General features: G+C 41.4%; 1 protein-coding gene across 1 annotated transcript in view; it reads right to left on the bottom strand.

Annotated features, from left to right (window-relative positions):
* Window positions 1-18,834, bottom strand: part of TRPM1 (transient receptor potential cation channel subfamily M member 1) — a 116,942-nt gene that overhangs the window by 63,673 nt on the left and 34,435 nt on the right. Inside the window, exons 4-8 of the mRNA XM_032621675.1 lie at window positions 17,801-17,880; window positions 7,432-7,627; window positions 4,618-4,831; window positions 3,866-3,990; window positions 2,619-2,790 (exon numbers count right to left, since the gene is read on the bottom strand). Of these exons, the coding sequence (XP_032477566.1) occupies window positions 2,619-2,790; window positions 3,866-3,990; window positions 4,618-4,831; window positions 7,432-7,627; window positions 17,801-17,880 (787 nt within the window). The remainder of the gene's footprint in view (window positions 1-2,618; window positions 2,791-3,865; window positions 3,991-4,617; window positions 4,832-7,431; window positions 7,628-17,800; window positions 17,881-18,834) is intronic.

Consider the following 18,834-nt stretch of genomic DNA (forward strand, 5'->3'; position numbering starts at 1 on the left):
TAGGTGTTGATTCAGCCTCCAGGGGCTGGAATAGGCAGTGAGTTATCCAGGAGGGCAAATCTGTAGACCATCATTAGCCCACCAGTTAATACCTTGTACCCAGAGTCCTCCCTCTGTCTCTGTGAGATGACAGGACTCTTTGGGAACACGGTAGGACAAGCTGACTTTTGGTGGCAGAACCCGAAGGGAGGGCTCTGGGAAGGAGGAGGTGGCAAAAGCATCCCAAGAACCCAGGATTCCAGGGCAGCGGGAGATAGTGGGAGCGAAGGAGCAGCAGAGGCTGTTGCAGCAAACATAGAAATAAGACTTTTCTGATAGAAAAGGAAAACAAAGAAACAATGAACAGGCTGGGGAAACAGCATAAACAGGCCTGAAAGAGTTAAGTGATCTTGGTTATGTTTTTAGCTGTTACTACTAACCAACACTTGTAGCTAGACTTATCCTTCATAAAACTAATTACTCTCTGACTCCATGTGAATTGCACTCTGCACTTGGCATTTCTTCTCCCCCTACACTCACTTGTAGCACTCTTCATTTCAGAAAGAAGATCATGGGCCAATAACTTCAGGGACACCAGACCTGGTTACTGAGCTGCCTGACAACCCCTTTGGCTGTAAATTTTCAGAAGAAAAGAAATGCAAGACCTTCATTACTTTGAGCCTTATCACCCACCCCCGACCACAAGCCCTGGGCTATAAAACCTCTCCCTATTCCCCAGGAAGGGGGCACAGTTCTTGAGGCACTAGCCTGCTGGGTTTCCTCTTTGCCTGGCAAAGAATAAAGCTACTCTTTCAATTCTCCTCCAAAACTCTCTTTGCATACCTCATTTCGGGATTGGTGTACAGAGAGCCAATATTTTGGCATCAAGACAAATTTGCCTACTTCACAATTTTACCCCAAACTGGCTAAAACAGATTATATTCTGAGCATGTTTCACCAGGTGTCCGTTAGTTGTGATGGGAGTTATTTGATCAACATTAATAGATGGTGAATAGGAGATGTGTCCTTGGTCTCACAATTCTGAAGGCCTTTGGATAAAATCTGCCAGCACAGTTAGGAGAAGGTCTAAGAACTTCAAGTGGGGAAATTCAGAGTTTCCGGTTTGCTTCCACGATGCATTTCTACAGTCAGGAGCTCTTAAATATTTTGAACAACTCTGCCATCTCCTACCAGAATAATCTCAGGTTCATTTCAGCAGCTATGCGTTGACGGTCTGCTTTGTGCCAGGCAGGCGCCTGGCCAAGGGATGCTGGAGAAACAGACCAAGATGACATGGACCCTGCCCTTGAGATTTCCAACCCCAGCAAGGCTTGACATTTGAGATCTTCGGGACTCCAGTGGCCAAATCACCTTCTTTTCTAGAAACAGAGGAGAACTGGTTCTTCGTGGTTTAGGATGGACCCCTGAAACTCCGTGCCGTGGGAGGTGACAACTGAGCACCCCTTTGCTGTCCCTGCCCCACTCAGAACCCTAGGCAAAGGATGACAAAGGGAAGCCCACAGGTCACACGGCCAGGGGAGGCTGGTCGGTGTAAACGCGCACACAGCCAAGACAGCGAAAACGTGTGAACCATCAGCCAGGGAGCTGATACCCAGAAACCCACCACTTCTCATGGCAGACCGTCATTCTAACCACGTGGCAGTCTCACAGACCCTTTAATTATGCTTTAAAATGACCATTTCCCAGGCCTAGACTGTCTTTCGCAATCTTACCAATAATGGTTACAACAAAATACTCTTTAAGACCATTCAGCAATTGCTTGACAGTAAGAATCACTGAGTTATGAACTCAGGGCCCCAAGAGGTGACACCAAGTTATTTTAATTCTAACCAGTTGTTATGATCGTTTCATCTAACTGAAGTCCATTCCTTTCTCTCCAGCTTGACCTCAGCATCCTCCTGGACCAGCATGGAGGGGGCGCCCTGTTGGGAGCAGCCAGCTCCTGCAGGCCTCTCCAGAGGCCTCCCCACCTGGCCCATCTCTGGTGAGAGACCCAGAGCTACTGAGATATTTAATTTAATGAACTCAGAGCATGTAGTTGATAGAAGGAATCATACCAAGCCTTTGAGTGACAAATGTGTTTCCTGTTCAGACATTTAAAAAGTTTGGGATTAGCAGAGGCAAACCATTATCAATAGGATGGATAAACAACAAGGTCCTATAGTATAGCACAGGGAACTATATTCGATATCCTGGAATAAAACATAATGGAAAGAATGTGAAAAAGAATATATATATGTATAACTCAGTCACTTTGCTGTACAGAAGAAATTAACACAGCATTCATTATAAATCAGCTATACTCCAATAAAATTTAAAAAACTAACTATAATCATTATAAGGAATGAAAACCACTGGCAACGTGGCGGGAGATGCCACCACCGTGAAAACGGCTGTGGGGCTGTTTCTCAGGTCCACCCTCCTCGTGAACTTGAGACAAAGCATCACAGCACAGCTCAGTGATTTGGTAGGTGGCTAAGGGTAAGGGTCTTGCTAAGTCATCTCCTGATGGTCACAGAAGAGTCAAGGTGAAGGCTCTAAATACCCTCGGGTGCTCTCTCTTCCAGCCTGGTTTTCAGGGCAGCAGCGGCAGCCCAGTGGCCGTGGCCAGAACTTACTTGTGTTGATCTTCTGCAGAGAGATGTGCTTCTCCAGCTGCCTTCTCAGCATCACCTCGGCACCATACTTGCCCAGGGTGCCATTGTCAGCCAGGATGAAGTGCGTGTGCGAGTTGTTGAGCACAGACAGCTTACTCAGGGGGTTGGACATAGTCTGGTACACCCGTGCCACCTGACGAAATGCACAAGACAAGTCAGAGCTGCAAAACTTGGACAGTAAGACAGGGGAAGCAAGAATATACGGATGTGGAGCGACAGCTTCACCTAACTGTGTGCTTCAACCTACTCTCGCTTCCCTAGCCTCTCTACTGAAGGATTTTTTCTGTAAATTTTTATATCAAATTAGAAAAAATTATTTTAGATCATGACAACCCAACAGATCATGATGAACCAGCAAGTACACTCCCGGGCACTTATTGCAGAGAGAGGAAAACTTACCTTAATACAAAATCCTGTACACAAAAGCTTATGGCAGCTTCATTTGCAGTAGCCAAACTGGAAAAAACCCAGATAGGCTTCAACAGATAAATGGTACATCCATATGGTGGGACCCCACTCAACAATAAAAAGGAGTAAACTACTGATACATGCAACCATTTGGATGGATCTCCAGAGAATTAAGTGGCAAGTAAAAAGCCAGCCCTCAAAGGTTACATACTGTACGACCCCATTTACATAACATTCTTGAAATGATACAACTGTAGGATGAAGGGCAGATGAGTGGCTCCTGGGGTTAAGGCAGGAGTGGAAGCAGGAGGGAATTGGGTATGGATATTGAAGGGCAACATGAAACAACAAGGTCTTACGGTATAGCACAGGGAAGTATATTCAGTGTCCTATGATAAACCATAATGGAAAAGAATATGAAAAAAAACAATGTGTGTGTATATATATATATATATATACACACACACACACACATATACAATGTATATGTGTGTATATATATGCAACAGAAATTAACACAACATTGTAAATCAACTATACTTCAATAAAAAAACGAATGAATGAAAAGGGCAACATGAGGGCTCCTAGTAAATGTTCTGCGTCTTGACTAGATTGATATCAATTATCCTGGTTTCGATCTTGTATGATAGTTTTGCAAGTGCTTACTTTTGGGGAAAGGATAAAGGCTATATGGGACCTTGCTTTATTATCTCCTACACCTGCAGGTGAAATCTACAATGATATTAAAACAAAGACTTTGATTTTTGAAAATTGCGCATTTCCGGGGAGAAAATACTTACATCCCTTCCAACCAGATCTTCTTTATTCTCCACGATGCCCCAGGGAGCAATTCCTATAGCACAAACCCGGCCTCTGGACTTGGAGGAGTGGTCTTTCAAGGCATCCCCCACGTGGCTGATGACACCTGTGAGAGGCCGTAAGTCGTATCTGTAGGCCCCTTACCTCCCATCAAACCACTATTCATGAACTTCAGGGACCCCAGCTCTGAACCACTCCATTTCCTACAGAACAGGGTTAAGACACTGAAAGTCTGAGCTCATAATAGCTAGTCATCCTGCATTAGCTCCTAGAAAAGGGAAAACAAAAACCAAAACCAAAGCAACTGTGCAGGAATTGTCTTTACAAGTTTCCAAGACCTAAGGATGGAAGTACGAGGGGTCTCTTTGGCAGGCCTTGGCTGCGTTCAGCTTAAGTTGAGAGTCAGATGGCCTGCCATGTTCCTCAACCTCTCTGGGCCTTGGTGTCTTCCCTCATGTGATCGGGAAAGGATTGTCAGGGGCCTCAGTGAAAATGAGGCTTGTACAGGGCTCACTTCAAGGAATGACACATAGTAGGTGCCAGAAATGTTGACCATTATCATGATCATACCGAAATAAAAAACGAGCTACCGAATAAAGATTTCATTCTGCCATAAATATTATCAGAATGCAGTATCTTCTGTTTTTTAATCATAATTATCCAAAAGCTCTTTGGGAACCATGATGAGCTCTGGGTTTGTACATTTGCAGCAAGGGATACAGCCTGCACTTACCTGTGCTGATGCCCCCAGTGAAGATCCAGGCCCCAGTGGTCACAGCAGCCTTGATCAGACCTTTCCCAAAGACCTGCTTCAGCTTGGGCTGCATCTCAAAGTTCTGGAGGCCTCCGTGCACGGATATTAAGAGCTTGGGGAGTTCCAGCTGCCAGTCTCTCACCATGAGATGAAGCAGTGAGTCTGGCTTCGTGTCATAGGAGACCCGGATATACTGCAAAAGAGGGTGTGACCCTCAACACTCGTTCTTCGATTTGACTCTTGTGCCATGGGGAACAAGGCTACTGTTCCTGTCCAAGCAACAGCCTCCTGGCTTTCTCTCCCATGGGGTTCTGGAGCCCTCTGTGGGAGTCTGTGGCCAAACGATGGAAGGGAACTCTGGAGGGTTCCCAGATATAGCAAATAAAAAAAATTCAAGTAAACTTGAACTTTATATGAACAATGAAAAATGTTTTAGTATAATTATGGCTCCTGCAATATTTGGGACGCATTTATACTAAAAATTCATCCGTTATTTATCTGAAATTCAAATATATCTGGGGATCTTGTGTTTTACCTAGCAACCTTAATCCTTTTTTTTTTCATTGCCTTAGGATGATTTATTTTATCAAAGTTCCCAGCTAATTTTCATGGCATCAGAACTTCTATAATGACAATAGTTAATACTGAGAGTATAAGGAATCCTGAAAATTTCCAATAATGAAATATAGTAATATTAGCAAAGATTTATTTTAGTTATTTAATGAGTTCATCAAAAATTATGTGTAGTCACACACATGCATATATGTGCAAATGTCTCCAAATTAACAAATTTGTAGGAAATTTGTAGAAACAAATTTGTAGAAAATAAAACTGGAGTTTAAAGGAAACACATTTTACAATTTGAAAGCAAAGACCATTTATAGTTCTAAACAAAGTTTGAAACACTTCTTCAATGTGTCTAGCATTCTTAGGAACACAGAAATTACTCCTGTTTGATTTTATCTCTGGATACTTTTTGCTCTTTTGAAACTTCTAGGAAATATACCTGCCAGGTTTACAAAACATTTAGAGCAACTTATGAATTTATGTACTTTTAGGTAAAGCTTCTTAACAATTAGTCATTGTTGGGCTATGTAAATCACAGGTAAATCACAGTTCAGAATTACCTGAAATTATATACACTTTAGATGTAATCAAAAGTCAAACATGAAAAAAAAAAAAAGTCAAACATGTTCCAAAATAGAATAAATATTGTTCACCTTATCCAATGGCAACCCTAATCTTGAAGGCATCAATTCCAAAGCTGGAAAGATACATGCACCCCAAAGTTCACTGCAGCACTATTTACAGTAGCCAAGACATGGAAACAACCTGTCTGCTGTGAACAGATGAATGGATAAAGAAGATGTGGTAAACACACACACACACACACACACACACATGCATATACATACATGGAATATTACTCAGCCATAAAAAAGAATGAAAAAATGCCATTTGCAGCAACATGGATGGACCTAGAAATTGTCATACTGTGTGAAATAAGTCAGACAGAGAAGGACAAATATCATATGACATCACTTATATGTGGAATCTAAAAAAAAATGGTACCAATGAACTTATTTACAGAAATAGAGTCACAGGTGTAGAAAATAAACTTATAGCTACCATGGGGGGAAAGGCGAGGGAGGGATAAATTGGAAGATTGGGATTTACATACACACACTACTATATAAAAAATAGATAACTACTGATAATAAGAAGCTACTGTATAGCACAGGGAACTCTACTCAACACTCTAATGACTATATGGGAAAAGAATCTAAAAAAGAGTGGATATATGTCTATGTATAACTGATTCACTTTTCTGTACAGCAGAAACTAACACAACACTGTAAATCAACTATATTCCAATAAAAATTTTTTTTAAAAAATTCCATAGCTGGCTCAGCTACATTGTGGCTCCAGAGGTTGGCCAGGACGATGAGGAGGGAGTGGGTGCTGGGAATGGGGATCAATGGACAACCTCGGGGCTGGACCTTCCCCTCAAGGTGAAGAAGAGGTTAATGAGCAGATGCCTTGGCCCCTGTGAACAGCCTCTTTGTGTCCAGGCCAGTAGGCAGGGTGCCCTTCCAGAAGACCTTATGTTGTAGTCTTTGGAACACAACTGAATTTTATTTGAACAATGATGTTGGGCCGGTGAAATAGAATGAAATTGCAAAAATGGTCTCACTGGGCACGTGAGAGCATTATTCAGAATGAGCTGAAAGGGATCACAGTGCTGACGCCTCCCCTCTTGGCAGGGCTCATCAGAAAGGCAGAGGGCATTCCCTGTTTACATGCAAATGTGAAAGGCCTCCGTCTTCTTGGGCCAGCTCAATGCAAGCCCAGAGAGGCTGTGTGTGGACTTCAGAGGGAAATATTTCCAGAAACTCCTAACCCATGTAAGGGGGGTGGTAAATGTCCACTGTGAGAAAAAACAAAACAAAGCCCCAAACAACCCTAAAGAACAAATAACATAATTCGTCTCTCATCACTGGAGATGGTGTGGTATCTTTGTAGAGTGGGGCTGGACTGTGTTGTATGAATTCACAATCTTGGTACAGATTTAAAGGATTCTGCGTGCTCTTTATCACAGTGCCCAGTTTCCAAATCTCATGGCTAAAAACTTGAGTGTGTGGATATATTTCCTGTCTTTGCATTGAAAACTCTAGGAAGATAGAGTCACACCCCTGAAAGAAGACTCAGGTGTCTACAGTCTGGGAGGCTGGGAGGCTGGGCCTCTGATGGAAGCTGCGGCTCAGTGGCATCCCTTCCCAAGGCCCCTCTTACCATGGCTTTATTGGAGTATCCGCCACCCTGGAATTCGAGAATCCCGTAGGAATCTGTTGGGTAGCTCTGGGTGTGTTTGCCAACAGACCATTTTTCGGGCTGAGTCTCCACCTGCTTGTTCTCCTCTCCATTTTTGCTGGCTGTTACACTCGGCAGAGGGGGGATATGCTGGTTGGTGAGCTGGCCACAGCAACACCTGAAAACAAAGGCAAAGCTCAGTCTTTCTGTAACATTTTCCTCCTTAAGATGAGTTAACCTGAACAGAAGCAGACTAACACCTTCCTTATCCAGCTTTACTGGAGACAGAAATGCCCCTTACGATGTCCTTTTCCAGATAATCAATGCATATGTATTTCCATACCAGAAAAGTATAAATACCAGACTATTCGAAACACATTGGATGGTTGCCCTTCCCTACTGAACACATTTTTAGTCTTTTTGGTGTCCTGACAACATGACTATGGCCATCAATCACTGAATATTCTGTGACAAAGGACAATCACGCTCCCCCATGCAGAGTTGACCTGCAATGATTTTTCAATATTATTGAATTATTCTGTTGCTAGAGAAATGTAAAACATTTCTCTACACAAGTAACACTGAAAGTGTATTTACTTCAGTTTTAGTCAGAAACTGGCTGAGGTAGAATCCAGAGCCTAAGCATTTTAAAGCCTAGTTATTCAGAACAGGGGGGCTTCCGGGAAGATGGCGGCAGGGTAAGACGCGGAGATCACCTTCCTCCCCACAGATACACCAGAAATACATCTACACGTGGAACAACTCCTACAGAACACCTACTGAACGCTGGCAGAAGACCTCAGAGCTCCCAAAAGGTAAGAAACCCCCCACGTACCTGGGTAGGGCAAAAAAACCCAGAATAAACAGAGACAAAAGGATAGGGACGGGACCTGCACCAGTGGGAGGGAGCCGAGAAGGAGGAAAGCTTTCCACACACTAGGAAGCCCCTTCGCGGGCGGAGACTGCGGGTGGCGGAGGGGGAAAGCTTCGATGCCGCGGAGGAGAGCGCAGTAACAGGGGTGCGGAGGGCAAAGCGGAGAGATTCCCGCACACAGAAGCGGTGCCGACCAGCACTCACCAGCCGGAGAGGCTTGTCCGCTCATCCGCCGGGGCGGGCGGGGCTGGGAGTTGAGGCTCGGGATTCGGTCGGAGCGCCGGGAGAGGACTGGGGTTGGCGGCGTGAACACAGCCTGCAGGGGGCTAGTGCGCCACGGCTAGCCGGGAGGGAGTCCGGGGAAAAGTCTGGACCTGCCGAAGAGGCAAGAGACTTTTTCTTCCCTCTTTGTTTCCTGGTGCGCGAGGAGAGGGGATTAAGAGCGCTGCTTAAAGGAGCTCCAGAGACAGGCGCGAGCCGCAGCTAAAACCGCGGACCGCAGAGACAGGGATGAGACGCTAAGGCTGCTGCTGCCGCTACCAAGAATCCTGTGTGTGAGCACAGGCCACTATCCACACCCTGCTTCCGGGGAGCCTGTGCAGCCCGTGCAGCCCGCCACTGCCAGGGTCCTGGGATCCAGGGACAACTCCTCTGGCAGAACGCACGGCGCGCCTCAGGCTGGTGCAACGTCACGCGCACTGCGTGCCCCTCCCCCCCCCCCCCCCCCCCCCCCCCGGCCTGAGTGAGCCAGAGCCGCCGAATCAGCGGCTCCTTTAACCTCGTCCTGTCTGAGCGAAGAACAGACGCCCTCCAGAGACCTACACGCAGAGGCGGGGCCAAATCCAAAGCTGAGGCCCTGGGAGCTGTGAGAACAAAGAAGAGAAAGGGAAATCTCTCCCAGCAGCCTCAGAAGCAGCGGATTATTAAAGCTCCACAATCAATTTGATGTACCCTGCATCTGTGGAAAACCTGAATAGACAACGAATCATCCGAAACTGAGGAGGTGGACTTTGAGAGCAAGATTTATTATTTTTTCCTCTTTTCCTCTTTTTGTGAGTGTGTATGTGTATGCTTCTGTGTGAGATTATGTCTATATAGCTTTGCTTCCCCCATTTGTCGTAGGGTTCTATCCATCTTTTTTTTTTCTTAATAATTATCTTTTAATTTTAATAACTTTATTATATTTTATCTTACTTTATTTTACTTTATCTTCTTTCTTTCTTTCTTTCTTTCTTCCTTCCTCCCTCCCTCCCTCCCTCCTTTCTTTCTTTCTACTTCTACTAATTCTTTCTTTCTACTATTTCTCCCTTTTATTCTGAGCCGCTTGGATGAAAGGCCCTTGGTGCTGCAGTCAGGAGTCAGTGCTGTGCCTCTGAGGGGGGAGAGCCAACTTCAGGACACTGGTCCACAAGAGACCTCCCAGCTCCACGTAATATCAAATGGCGAAAATCTCCCAGAGATCTCCATCTCAACACCAGCACCAGCTTCACTCAACGAACAGCAAGCTACAGTGCTGGACATCCTATGCCAAACAACTAGCAAGACAGGAACACAACCCCACCCATTAGCAGAGAGGCTGCCTAAAATCATAATAAGTCCACAGACACCCCAAAACACACCACCAGACGTGGACCTGCCCACCAGAAAGGCAAGATCCAGCCTCATCCACAAGAACACAGGCACTAGTTCCCTCCACCAGGAAGCCTACACAACCCACTGAACCAACCTTGGCCACTGGGGACAGACACCAAAAACAACGGGAACTACGAACCTGCAGCCTGCAAAAAGGAGACCCCAAACACAGTAAGTTAAGCAAAATGAGAAGACAGAAAAACACACAGCAGATGAAGGAGCAAGATAAAAACCCACCAGACCTAACAAATGAAGAGGAAATAGGCATTCTACCTGAAAAAGAATTCAGAATAATGATAGTAAAGATGATCCAAAATCGTGGAAATAGAATGGACAAAATGCAAGAAACATTTAACAAGGACCTAGAAGAACTAAAGATGAAACAACGATGAACAACATAATAAATGAAATTAAAAATACTCTAGATGGGATCAATAGCCGAATTACTGAGGCACAAGAACGGATAAGTGACCTGGAAGATAAAATAGTGGAAATAACTACTGCAGAGCAGAATAAAGAAAAAAGAATGAAAAGAACTGAGGACAGTCTCAGAGACCTCTGGGACAACATTAAATGCACCAACATTCAAATTATAGGGGTTCCAGAAGAAGAAGAGAAAAAAAAAGGGGCTGAGAAAATATTTGAAGAGATTATAGTTAAAATCTTCCCTAATATGGGAAAGGAAATAGTTAATCAAGTCCAGGAAGCACAGAGAGTCCCATACAGGATAAATCCAAGGAGAAATATGCCAAGACACATATTAATCAAACTGTCAAAAATTAAATACAAAGAAAACATATTAAAAGCAGCAAGGGAAAAACAACAAATAACACACAAGGGAATCCCCATAAGGTTAACAGCTGATCTTTCAGCAAAAACTCTGCAAGCCAGAAGGGACTGGCAGGACATATTGAAAGTGATGAAGGAGAAAAACCTGCAACCAAGATTACTCTACCCAGCAAGGATCTCATTCAGATTTGATGGAGAAATTAAAACCTTTACAGACAAGCAAAAGCTGAGAGAGTTCAGCACCACCAAACCAGCTTTACAACAAATGTTAAAGGAACTTCCCTAGGCAAGAAACACAAGAGAAGGAAAGGACCTACAGTAATGAACCCAAAACAATTAAGAAAATGGGAATAGGAACATACATATCGATAATTCCCTTAAATGTAAATGGACTAAATGCTCCCACCAAAAGACACAGATTGGCTGAATGGATACAAAAACAAGACCCATATATTTGCTGTCTACAAGAGACCCACTTCAGACCTAGAGACACATACAGACTGAAAGTAAGGGGATGGAAAAAGATATTTCATGCAAATGGAAACCAAAAGAAAGCTGGAGTAGCAATTCTCATATCAGACAAAATAGACTTTAAAATAAAGCCTATTAGAAGAGACAAAGAAGGACACTACATAATGATTAAGGGATCAATCCAAGAAGAAGATATAACAATTGTAAATATTTATGCACCCAACATAGGAGCCCCTCAATACATAAGGCAAATACTAACAGCCATAAAAGGGGAAATCGACAGTAACACATTCATAGTAGGGGACTTGAAAACCCCACTTTCACCAATGGACAGATCATCCAAAATGAAAATAAATAAGGAAACGCAAGCTTTAAATGATACATTAAACAAGATGGACTTAATTGATAATTATAGGACATTCCATCCAAAAACAACAGAATACACATTTTTCTCAAGTGCTCATGGAACATTCTGCAGGATAGATCATATCTTGGGTCACAAGTCAAGCCTTGGTAAATTTAAGAAAATTGAAATTGTTTCAAGTATCTTTTCCAACCACAATGCTATGAGACTAGATATCAATTACAGGAAAAGATCTGTAAAAAATACAAACACATGGAGGCTAAACAATACACTACTTAATAACGAAGTGATCACTGAAGAATTCAAAGAGGAAATAAAAAAATATCTAGAAACAAATGACAATGGAGACACGACGACCCAAAATCTATGGGATGCAGCAAAAGCAGTTCTAAGAGGGAAGTTTATAGCAATACAATACTACCTTAAGAAACAGGAAACATCTTGAATAAGCAACCTAACCTTGCACCTAAAGCAATTAGAGAAAGAAGAACAAAAATACCCCAAAGTTAGCAGAAGGAATGAAATCATAAAAATTAGATCAAAAATAAACGAAAAAGAAATGAAGGAAACGATAGCAAAGATCAATAAACCTGAAAGCTGGTTCTTTGAGAAGATAAACAAAATTGATAAGCCATTAGCCAGACTCATCAAGAAAAAAAGGAGAAGACTCAAATCAATAGAGTTAGAAATGAAAAAGAGGTAACAACTGACACTGCAGAAATACGAAGGATCATGAGAGATTACCACAAGCAACTCTATGCCAATAAAATGGACAACCTGGAAGAAATGGACAAATTCTTAGAAATGCACAACCTGCCAAGACTGAACCAGGAAGAAATAGAAAATATGAACCAATCACAAGTACTGAAATTGAAACTGTGATTAAAAATCTTCCAACAAACAAAAGCCCAGGACCAGATGCCTTCACAGGCGAATTCTATCAAACATTTAGAGAAGAGCTAACACCTATCCTTCTCAAACTCTTCCAAAATATAGCAGAGGGAGGAACACTCCCAAACTCATTCTACGAGGCCACCATTACCTTGATACCTAAACCAGACAAGGATGTCACAAAGAAAGAAAACTACAGGGCAATATCACTGATGAACATAGATGCAAAAATCCTCAACAAAATACTAGCAAACAGAATCCAATAGCACATTAAAAGGATCATACACCATGATCAAGTGGGGTTTATTCCAGGAATGCAAGGATTCTTCAATATATGCAAAACAATCAATGTGATAAACCATATTAACAAATTGAAGGAGAAAAACCATATGATCATCTCAATAGATGCAGAAAAAGCTTTTGACAAAATTCAACACCCATTTATGATAAAAACCCTGCAGAAAGTAGGCACAGAGGGAACTTTCCTCAACATAATAAAGGCCATATATGACAAACCCACAGCCAACATCGTCCTCAGTGGTGAAAAACTGAAAGCATTTCCTCTAAGATCAGGAATGAGACAAGGTTGCCCACTCTCACCACTCTTATTCAACATAGTTTTGGAAGTTTTAGCCACAGCAATCGGCAATCAAAAAAGGAAATAAAAGGAATCCAAATCGGCAAAGAAGAAGTAAAGCTGTCACTGTTTGCAGATGACATGATACTATACATAGAGAATCCTAAAGATGCTACCAGAAAACTACTAGAACTAATCAATGAACTTGGTAAAGTAGCAGGATACAAAATTAATACACAGAAATCTCTGGCATTCCTATACACTAATGATGAAAAACCTGAAAGTGAAATCAAGAAAACACTCCCATTTACCATTGCAACAAAAAGAATAAAATATCTAGGAATAAACCTACCTAAGGAGACAAAAGACCTGCATGCAGAATATTATAAGACACTGATGAAAGAAATTAAATATGATACACATGGATGGAGAGATATATCATGTTCTTGGATTGGAAGAATCAACATTGTGAAAATGACTCTACTACCCAAAGCAATCTACAGATTCAATGCAATCCCTATCAAACTACCACTGGTATATTTCACAGAACTAGAACAAAAAATATCACAATTTGACCCCGAATAGCCAAAGCAATCTTGAGAATGAAAAACGGAGCTGGAGGAATCAGTCTCCATGACTTCAGACTATACTACAAAGCTACAGTAATCAAGACAGTATGGTACTGGCACAAAAACAGAAAGATAGATCAATGGAACAGGATAGAAAGCCCAGAGATAAACCCACGCACATATGGTCACCTTATCTTTGATAAAGAGGCATGAATGTACAGTGGAGAAAGCACAGCCTCTTCAATAAGTGGTGCTGGGAAAACTGGACAGCTACATGTAAACGTATGAGATTAGATCACTCCCTAACACCATACACAAAAATAAGCTCAAAATGGATTAAAGATGTAAATGTAAAGCCAGAAACTATCAAACTCTTAGAGGAAAACGTAGGCAAACACTCTATGACATAAATCACAGCAAGATCCTTTATGACCCACCTCCCAGAGAAATGGAAATAAAAACAAAATTAAACAAATGGGACCTAATGAAACTTAAGAGCTTTTGCACAGCAAAGGAAACCATAAACAAGACCAAAAGACAACCCTCAGAGTGGGAGAAAATATTTGCAAATGAAGCAACTGACAGAGGATTAATCTCCAAAATTTATAAGCAGCTCATGCAGCTCAATAACAAAAAAACAAACAACCCAATCCAAAAATGGGCAGAAGACCTAAAAAGACATTTCTCCAAAGAAGATATACAGACTGCCAACAAACACATGAAAGAATGCTCAACTTCATTAATCATTGGAGAAATGCAAATCAAAACTGCAATGAGATATCATCTCACACCAGTCAGAATGGCCATCATCAAAAAATCTAGAAACAATAAATGCTGGCAAGGGTGTGGAGAAAAGGGAACCCTCTTGCACTGCTGGTGGGAAAGTAAATTGATACAACCAATTTGGAGAACAGTATGGAGGTTCCTTAAAAAACTACAAATAGAACTACCATATGACCCAGCAATCCCACTACTGGGCATATACCCTGAGAAAACCATAATTCAAAAAGAGTCATGTACCAAAATGTTCATTGCAGCTCTATTTACAATAGCCCGGAGATGGAAACAACCTAAGTGTCCATCATCGGATGAATGGATAAAGAAGATGTGGCACATATATACCATGGAATATTACTCAGCCATACAAAGAAACGATATTGAGCTATTTTTAATGAGGTGGATAGACCTAGAGTCTGTCATACAGAGTGAAGTAAGTCAGAAAGAGAAAGACAAATACCGTATGCTAACACATATATATGGAATTTAAGGGAAAATAATGTCATGAAGAACCTAGGGGTAAGACAGGAATAAAGACACAGACCTAGTAGAGAATGGACTTGAGGATATGGGGAGGGGGAAGTGTAAGCTGTGACAAAGCGAGAGAGAGGCATGGACATGTATACACTACCAAACGTAAGGTAGATAGCTAGTGGGAAGCAGCCGCATAGCACAGGGAGATCAGCTCCGTGCTTTGTGACCGCCTGGAGGGGTGGGATAGGGATGGTGGGAGGGAGGGAGACGTAAGAGGGAAGAGATATGGGAACATATGTATATGTATAATTGATTCACTTTGTTATAAAGCAGAAACTAACACACCATTTTAAAGCAATTATACTCCAATAAAGATGTAAAATAAATAAATAAATAAATAAAAGAAAGTATGTTTGTTTTGCTGCTTTTGCTGCTCATACTTTTGGTGTCATTTCAAAGAATCATTTGCCAAATCCAAAGTCATGAAGATTTACTCCTCTGTTTTTGTTTAAGAGTTTTATAGTTTTAGCTCTTACATCTGATGTTTGATAGATTTTGAGTTAATTTTTATATATCATGTGAGGTAGGGACTTAAATCCATTCCTTTGATGTCCAGGTGTTTCAGCACCATTTGATGAAGAGACTAATCTTTCCCCATTGGTTTAGGCAACCTTGCTGAAATATCAATTGGTTATAGATGAATGGGTTTCTTTCTGGACTCTCAGTTCTATTCCGTTGGTCTGTATGTCTACCCTTACTCCAGTACCATACTATTTTGGTTAGCATAGGTCTGTAGTAAGTTTTGAAATCAGGTAAAGTGAGTCCTCCTACTTTGTTCTTTTTTTATTAGATTATTTTGGCTATTCTGTGTCCATTGCAATTCCATATCAATCAGTTTGTCAATTTCTAGAAAGAAGTTAGCTGGAATTCTGATAGAGATTGCTTTGAATCTGTAGGTCATTTTGGGAATATTGACATCTTAACTATGTTAAGTCTTCCAATCCACGAACATGGAATGTTTTCCCAATTATTTAGATCGTAATTAATTTCTTTCAACAATGTTTTATAGTTTTCAGATATGTTTGTTTTTTTTTTTTGGTTGTGCCACGCGGCTTGTGGGATCTTAGTTCTCCAACCATTGATTGAGCCTGGGCCCATGGCAGTGAGTCCTAACCACTGGACCACCAGAGAAGCCCCTCAGATATAAATTTTGTAATTCTTTTGTTAATTTTATCCCTAAGTGTCTAATTCATTTTGATATTATTGTGTATGGAATTGTTCTGTTAGTTTCATTTTCATATTGTTCATTGCAAGCCTATAGAAATATATATGATTTTTGTATATTGATTTTGTATGCTGCAAACTTGCTGAACTTCTTTAGTAGTTATAATAGTTTTTTAGTGATTCCTTAGAATTTTCTATATACAAGATTATGTCATCTGCCGATAGAGAGAGTTGTACTTCTTCCTTTCCAATACGGGTGCCTTTTATTTCTTTCTCTTACCTAATTGCCTTGGTTAGAACCTCTAGTAAAATTTTAATAGAAGTGGTAAGAGTGAACATCCTTGTCTTGTCTCTGATGTTAGGGGCAAGCATCCGATCTTTCACCACTAAGTATGATGTTAGCCATGGATTTTTCACAGAAGCCCTTTATCAGGTTGAGAAAGTTCTCTTCTAGTCCTAGTTTTCTGTTTTTTTTTTAAAATCGTAAAAAGGTGTTGGATTTTGTCAAACACTTTCTTGGTGTCAGTTGAGATGATCATGTGATTTTTGATTTTTATTCTACGAATGTGATGTATTGCATTAATTGATTTTCTGCTGTGAAAACAACTTTGCATTCCTGGGATAAATCCCAGTTTGTTATGATGTGTAATTCTTTTTATATGTTGTTGGATTTGGTTTGATAGTATTTGTTCAAGTTTTCTGCATCCATATTCACAAGAGATATTAATCTGTAGTTGCCCTTTCTTGTGCTGTCTTTGTCTGGTTTTAATATCAAGGTAGTACTGGCCTCATAAAATGAGTTGGGAAGTGCTCTCTCATCTTCTATTTTTTGACAGAGCTTGGGAAAAATTGGTATCAATTCTTCTTTAAATATTTGGTAAAATTCAGTCGTGAAGCCCTCTGGACCTAAGCTTTTCTTTGTAGGTAATTTTTGATGACTAATCCTGCCTCTTCACTTCTTATAGGTTTCTTCAGATTATGTATTTCTTCTTGAATCATTTTGGCAGTTTGTGTCTTTCTAGGAATTTGTCCATTTCATCTAAGTTATCTAATTTATTGTCATTGATATACAGGTCATAGTGTTCCTGTATACTCATTTCTATTTCTGTAAGATTGGTAGTAATGTCTCTTCATTTCTGATTCTAGAATTAAGATTTTAGATTTAGAATTAAGTCTTCTCTCTTTCTTCATCAATCTAGCTAAAGGTTTGTCAATTTTATGGCTCTTTTCCAAGAATCAGCTTTTGATTTCATTGATTTTTCTCTGTCGTTTTAAGATTTTCTATTTCATTAACTCCCATTCTATTTTCTATTATTTCCTCCCTTTTCTTTCTTTCAGGTTTAGTTTGCCCTTCTCTTCCCAGTGTGTTATAACGTTAGGAACTCTAACAAAGAGGCCAGAAGATACCCTGGAAATCTGTCTAAAGCCCTCAGCTCCTTGATCTCACTAAGTCTAAGAGGAAAGTGTGGGCCCATCTGCTTGTGAAAACTCACATGAGTGAGTGGAGGACAGCGCCTCTCCCCGAGGCTGTCTGCATCTTGACAGATGAACTTATAGCGCAGGTGACTCCCTGGTTAATGACTCACGTGGGGCATAAGTTCTAGCTGTCCTTGACTTCTTCTCTCTTTCCACCAAACACCAGAATAGTTGCTGGCAACTGGCAAAAAGTGCAAGTTTGAATAATGTCTTAATTATGGCTTCTAATTTACCTGTTAGGATCTTTAGTGCTGGGAATTACAAAGATACATTCTCGTTTGCAAAAGGTTTTTTCTATCCAAGATTTCTGTCCCTGGAAGAGAAAAAAAGTGGAAATTAGACGAAGATATTCCCAAGCCATCCTCAGAGTTCATTCTTTTGCTTTTATAAAATGAATAGTAACAGGAAGTCTGTCCAAAACATCTGAATAGACACGTCCAAGAATGGTGGACACAAGTCTTTCAGGATCTTAGCTCTGGTTTCGTTTAAGAGAAATGGCTCAGAAGTATGTATTCATGGTTTCCATAGGGCTACAACCTGGGTTTTGTATGCTAGTCAGAGTCTGCTAAGGGAGAACGATGATGCCCCTGGAGTAAGCCAGTGCCCCACAGAGCCTGGTGTGGACGTGAGTTACTGGAGAAGCTGACAAAGTCGGCCAGTCTCTGGTCAGGTCTTTGATTTGCTCTCAAGACCCCATCTTCTCCAGACTCTCAGGCTCCCCACACACCATAGTCATTTTTTATTAATTAATTAATTTACAGGTAATTTTTCTAACTGGTGCTCAGATTCATTGAATGTTATTTTTAGAATTAAAAATATTGGAGGTGGGATCCGAGAGCTGAGGGCAGGCTTGATGTACCCCACCTCGGGGTGGTGCTCTGACTGCGGCAACTGTTGTAGGGCTGCCTCCGGGGAGACAGCGAGGTGCCACTGACCCCTTAAACATCCTCTTCTGAAGTACATTCTACGCTAGGAGGAATGACTGCACTATTTTCCTGCGCTATGGCAGTCAGACCTGGTAGAGGTAACATCTCTACAGAAACCCCAAACCTGGCAAGGATGGTTCAGATTTTGGCAGATTGTCGCTTCATCCCCACCCAACACTGATAATATCAGCAGAAGGACCTTCAAGATGGCGGAAGAGTAAGAGGTGGAGATCACCTTTCTCCCCACAAATACATCAAAAGTATACCTACATGTGGAACAATTCCTATAGAACACCTACTGAACACTGGCAGAAGACCTCAGACTTCCCAAAAGATGCCCT

This window comes from Phocoena sinus, chromosome 2 (genome assembly GCF_008692025.1).
Source record: "Phocoena sinus isolate mPhoSin1 chromosome 2, mPhoSin1.pri, whole genome shotgun sequence".
Taxonomy (NCBI): Eukaryota; Metazoa; Chordata; class Mammalia; order Artiodactyla; family Phocoenidae; genus Phocoena; species Phocoena sinus.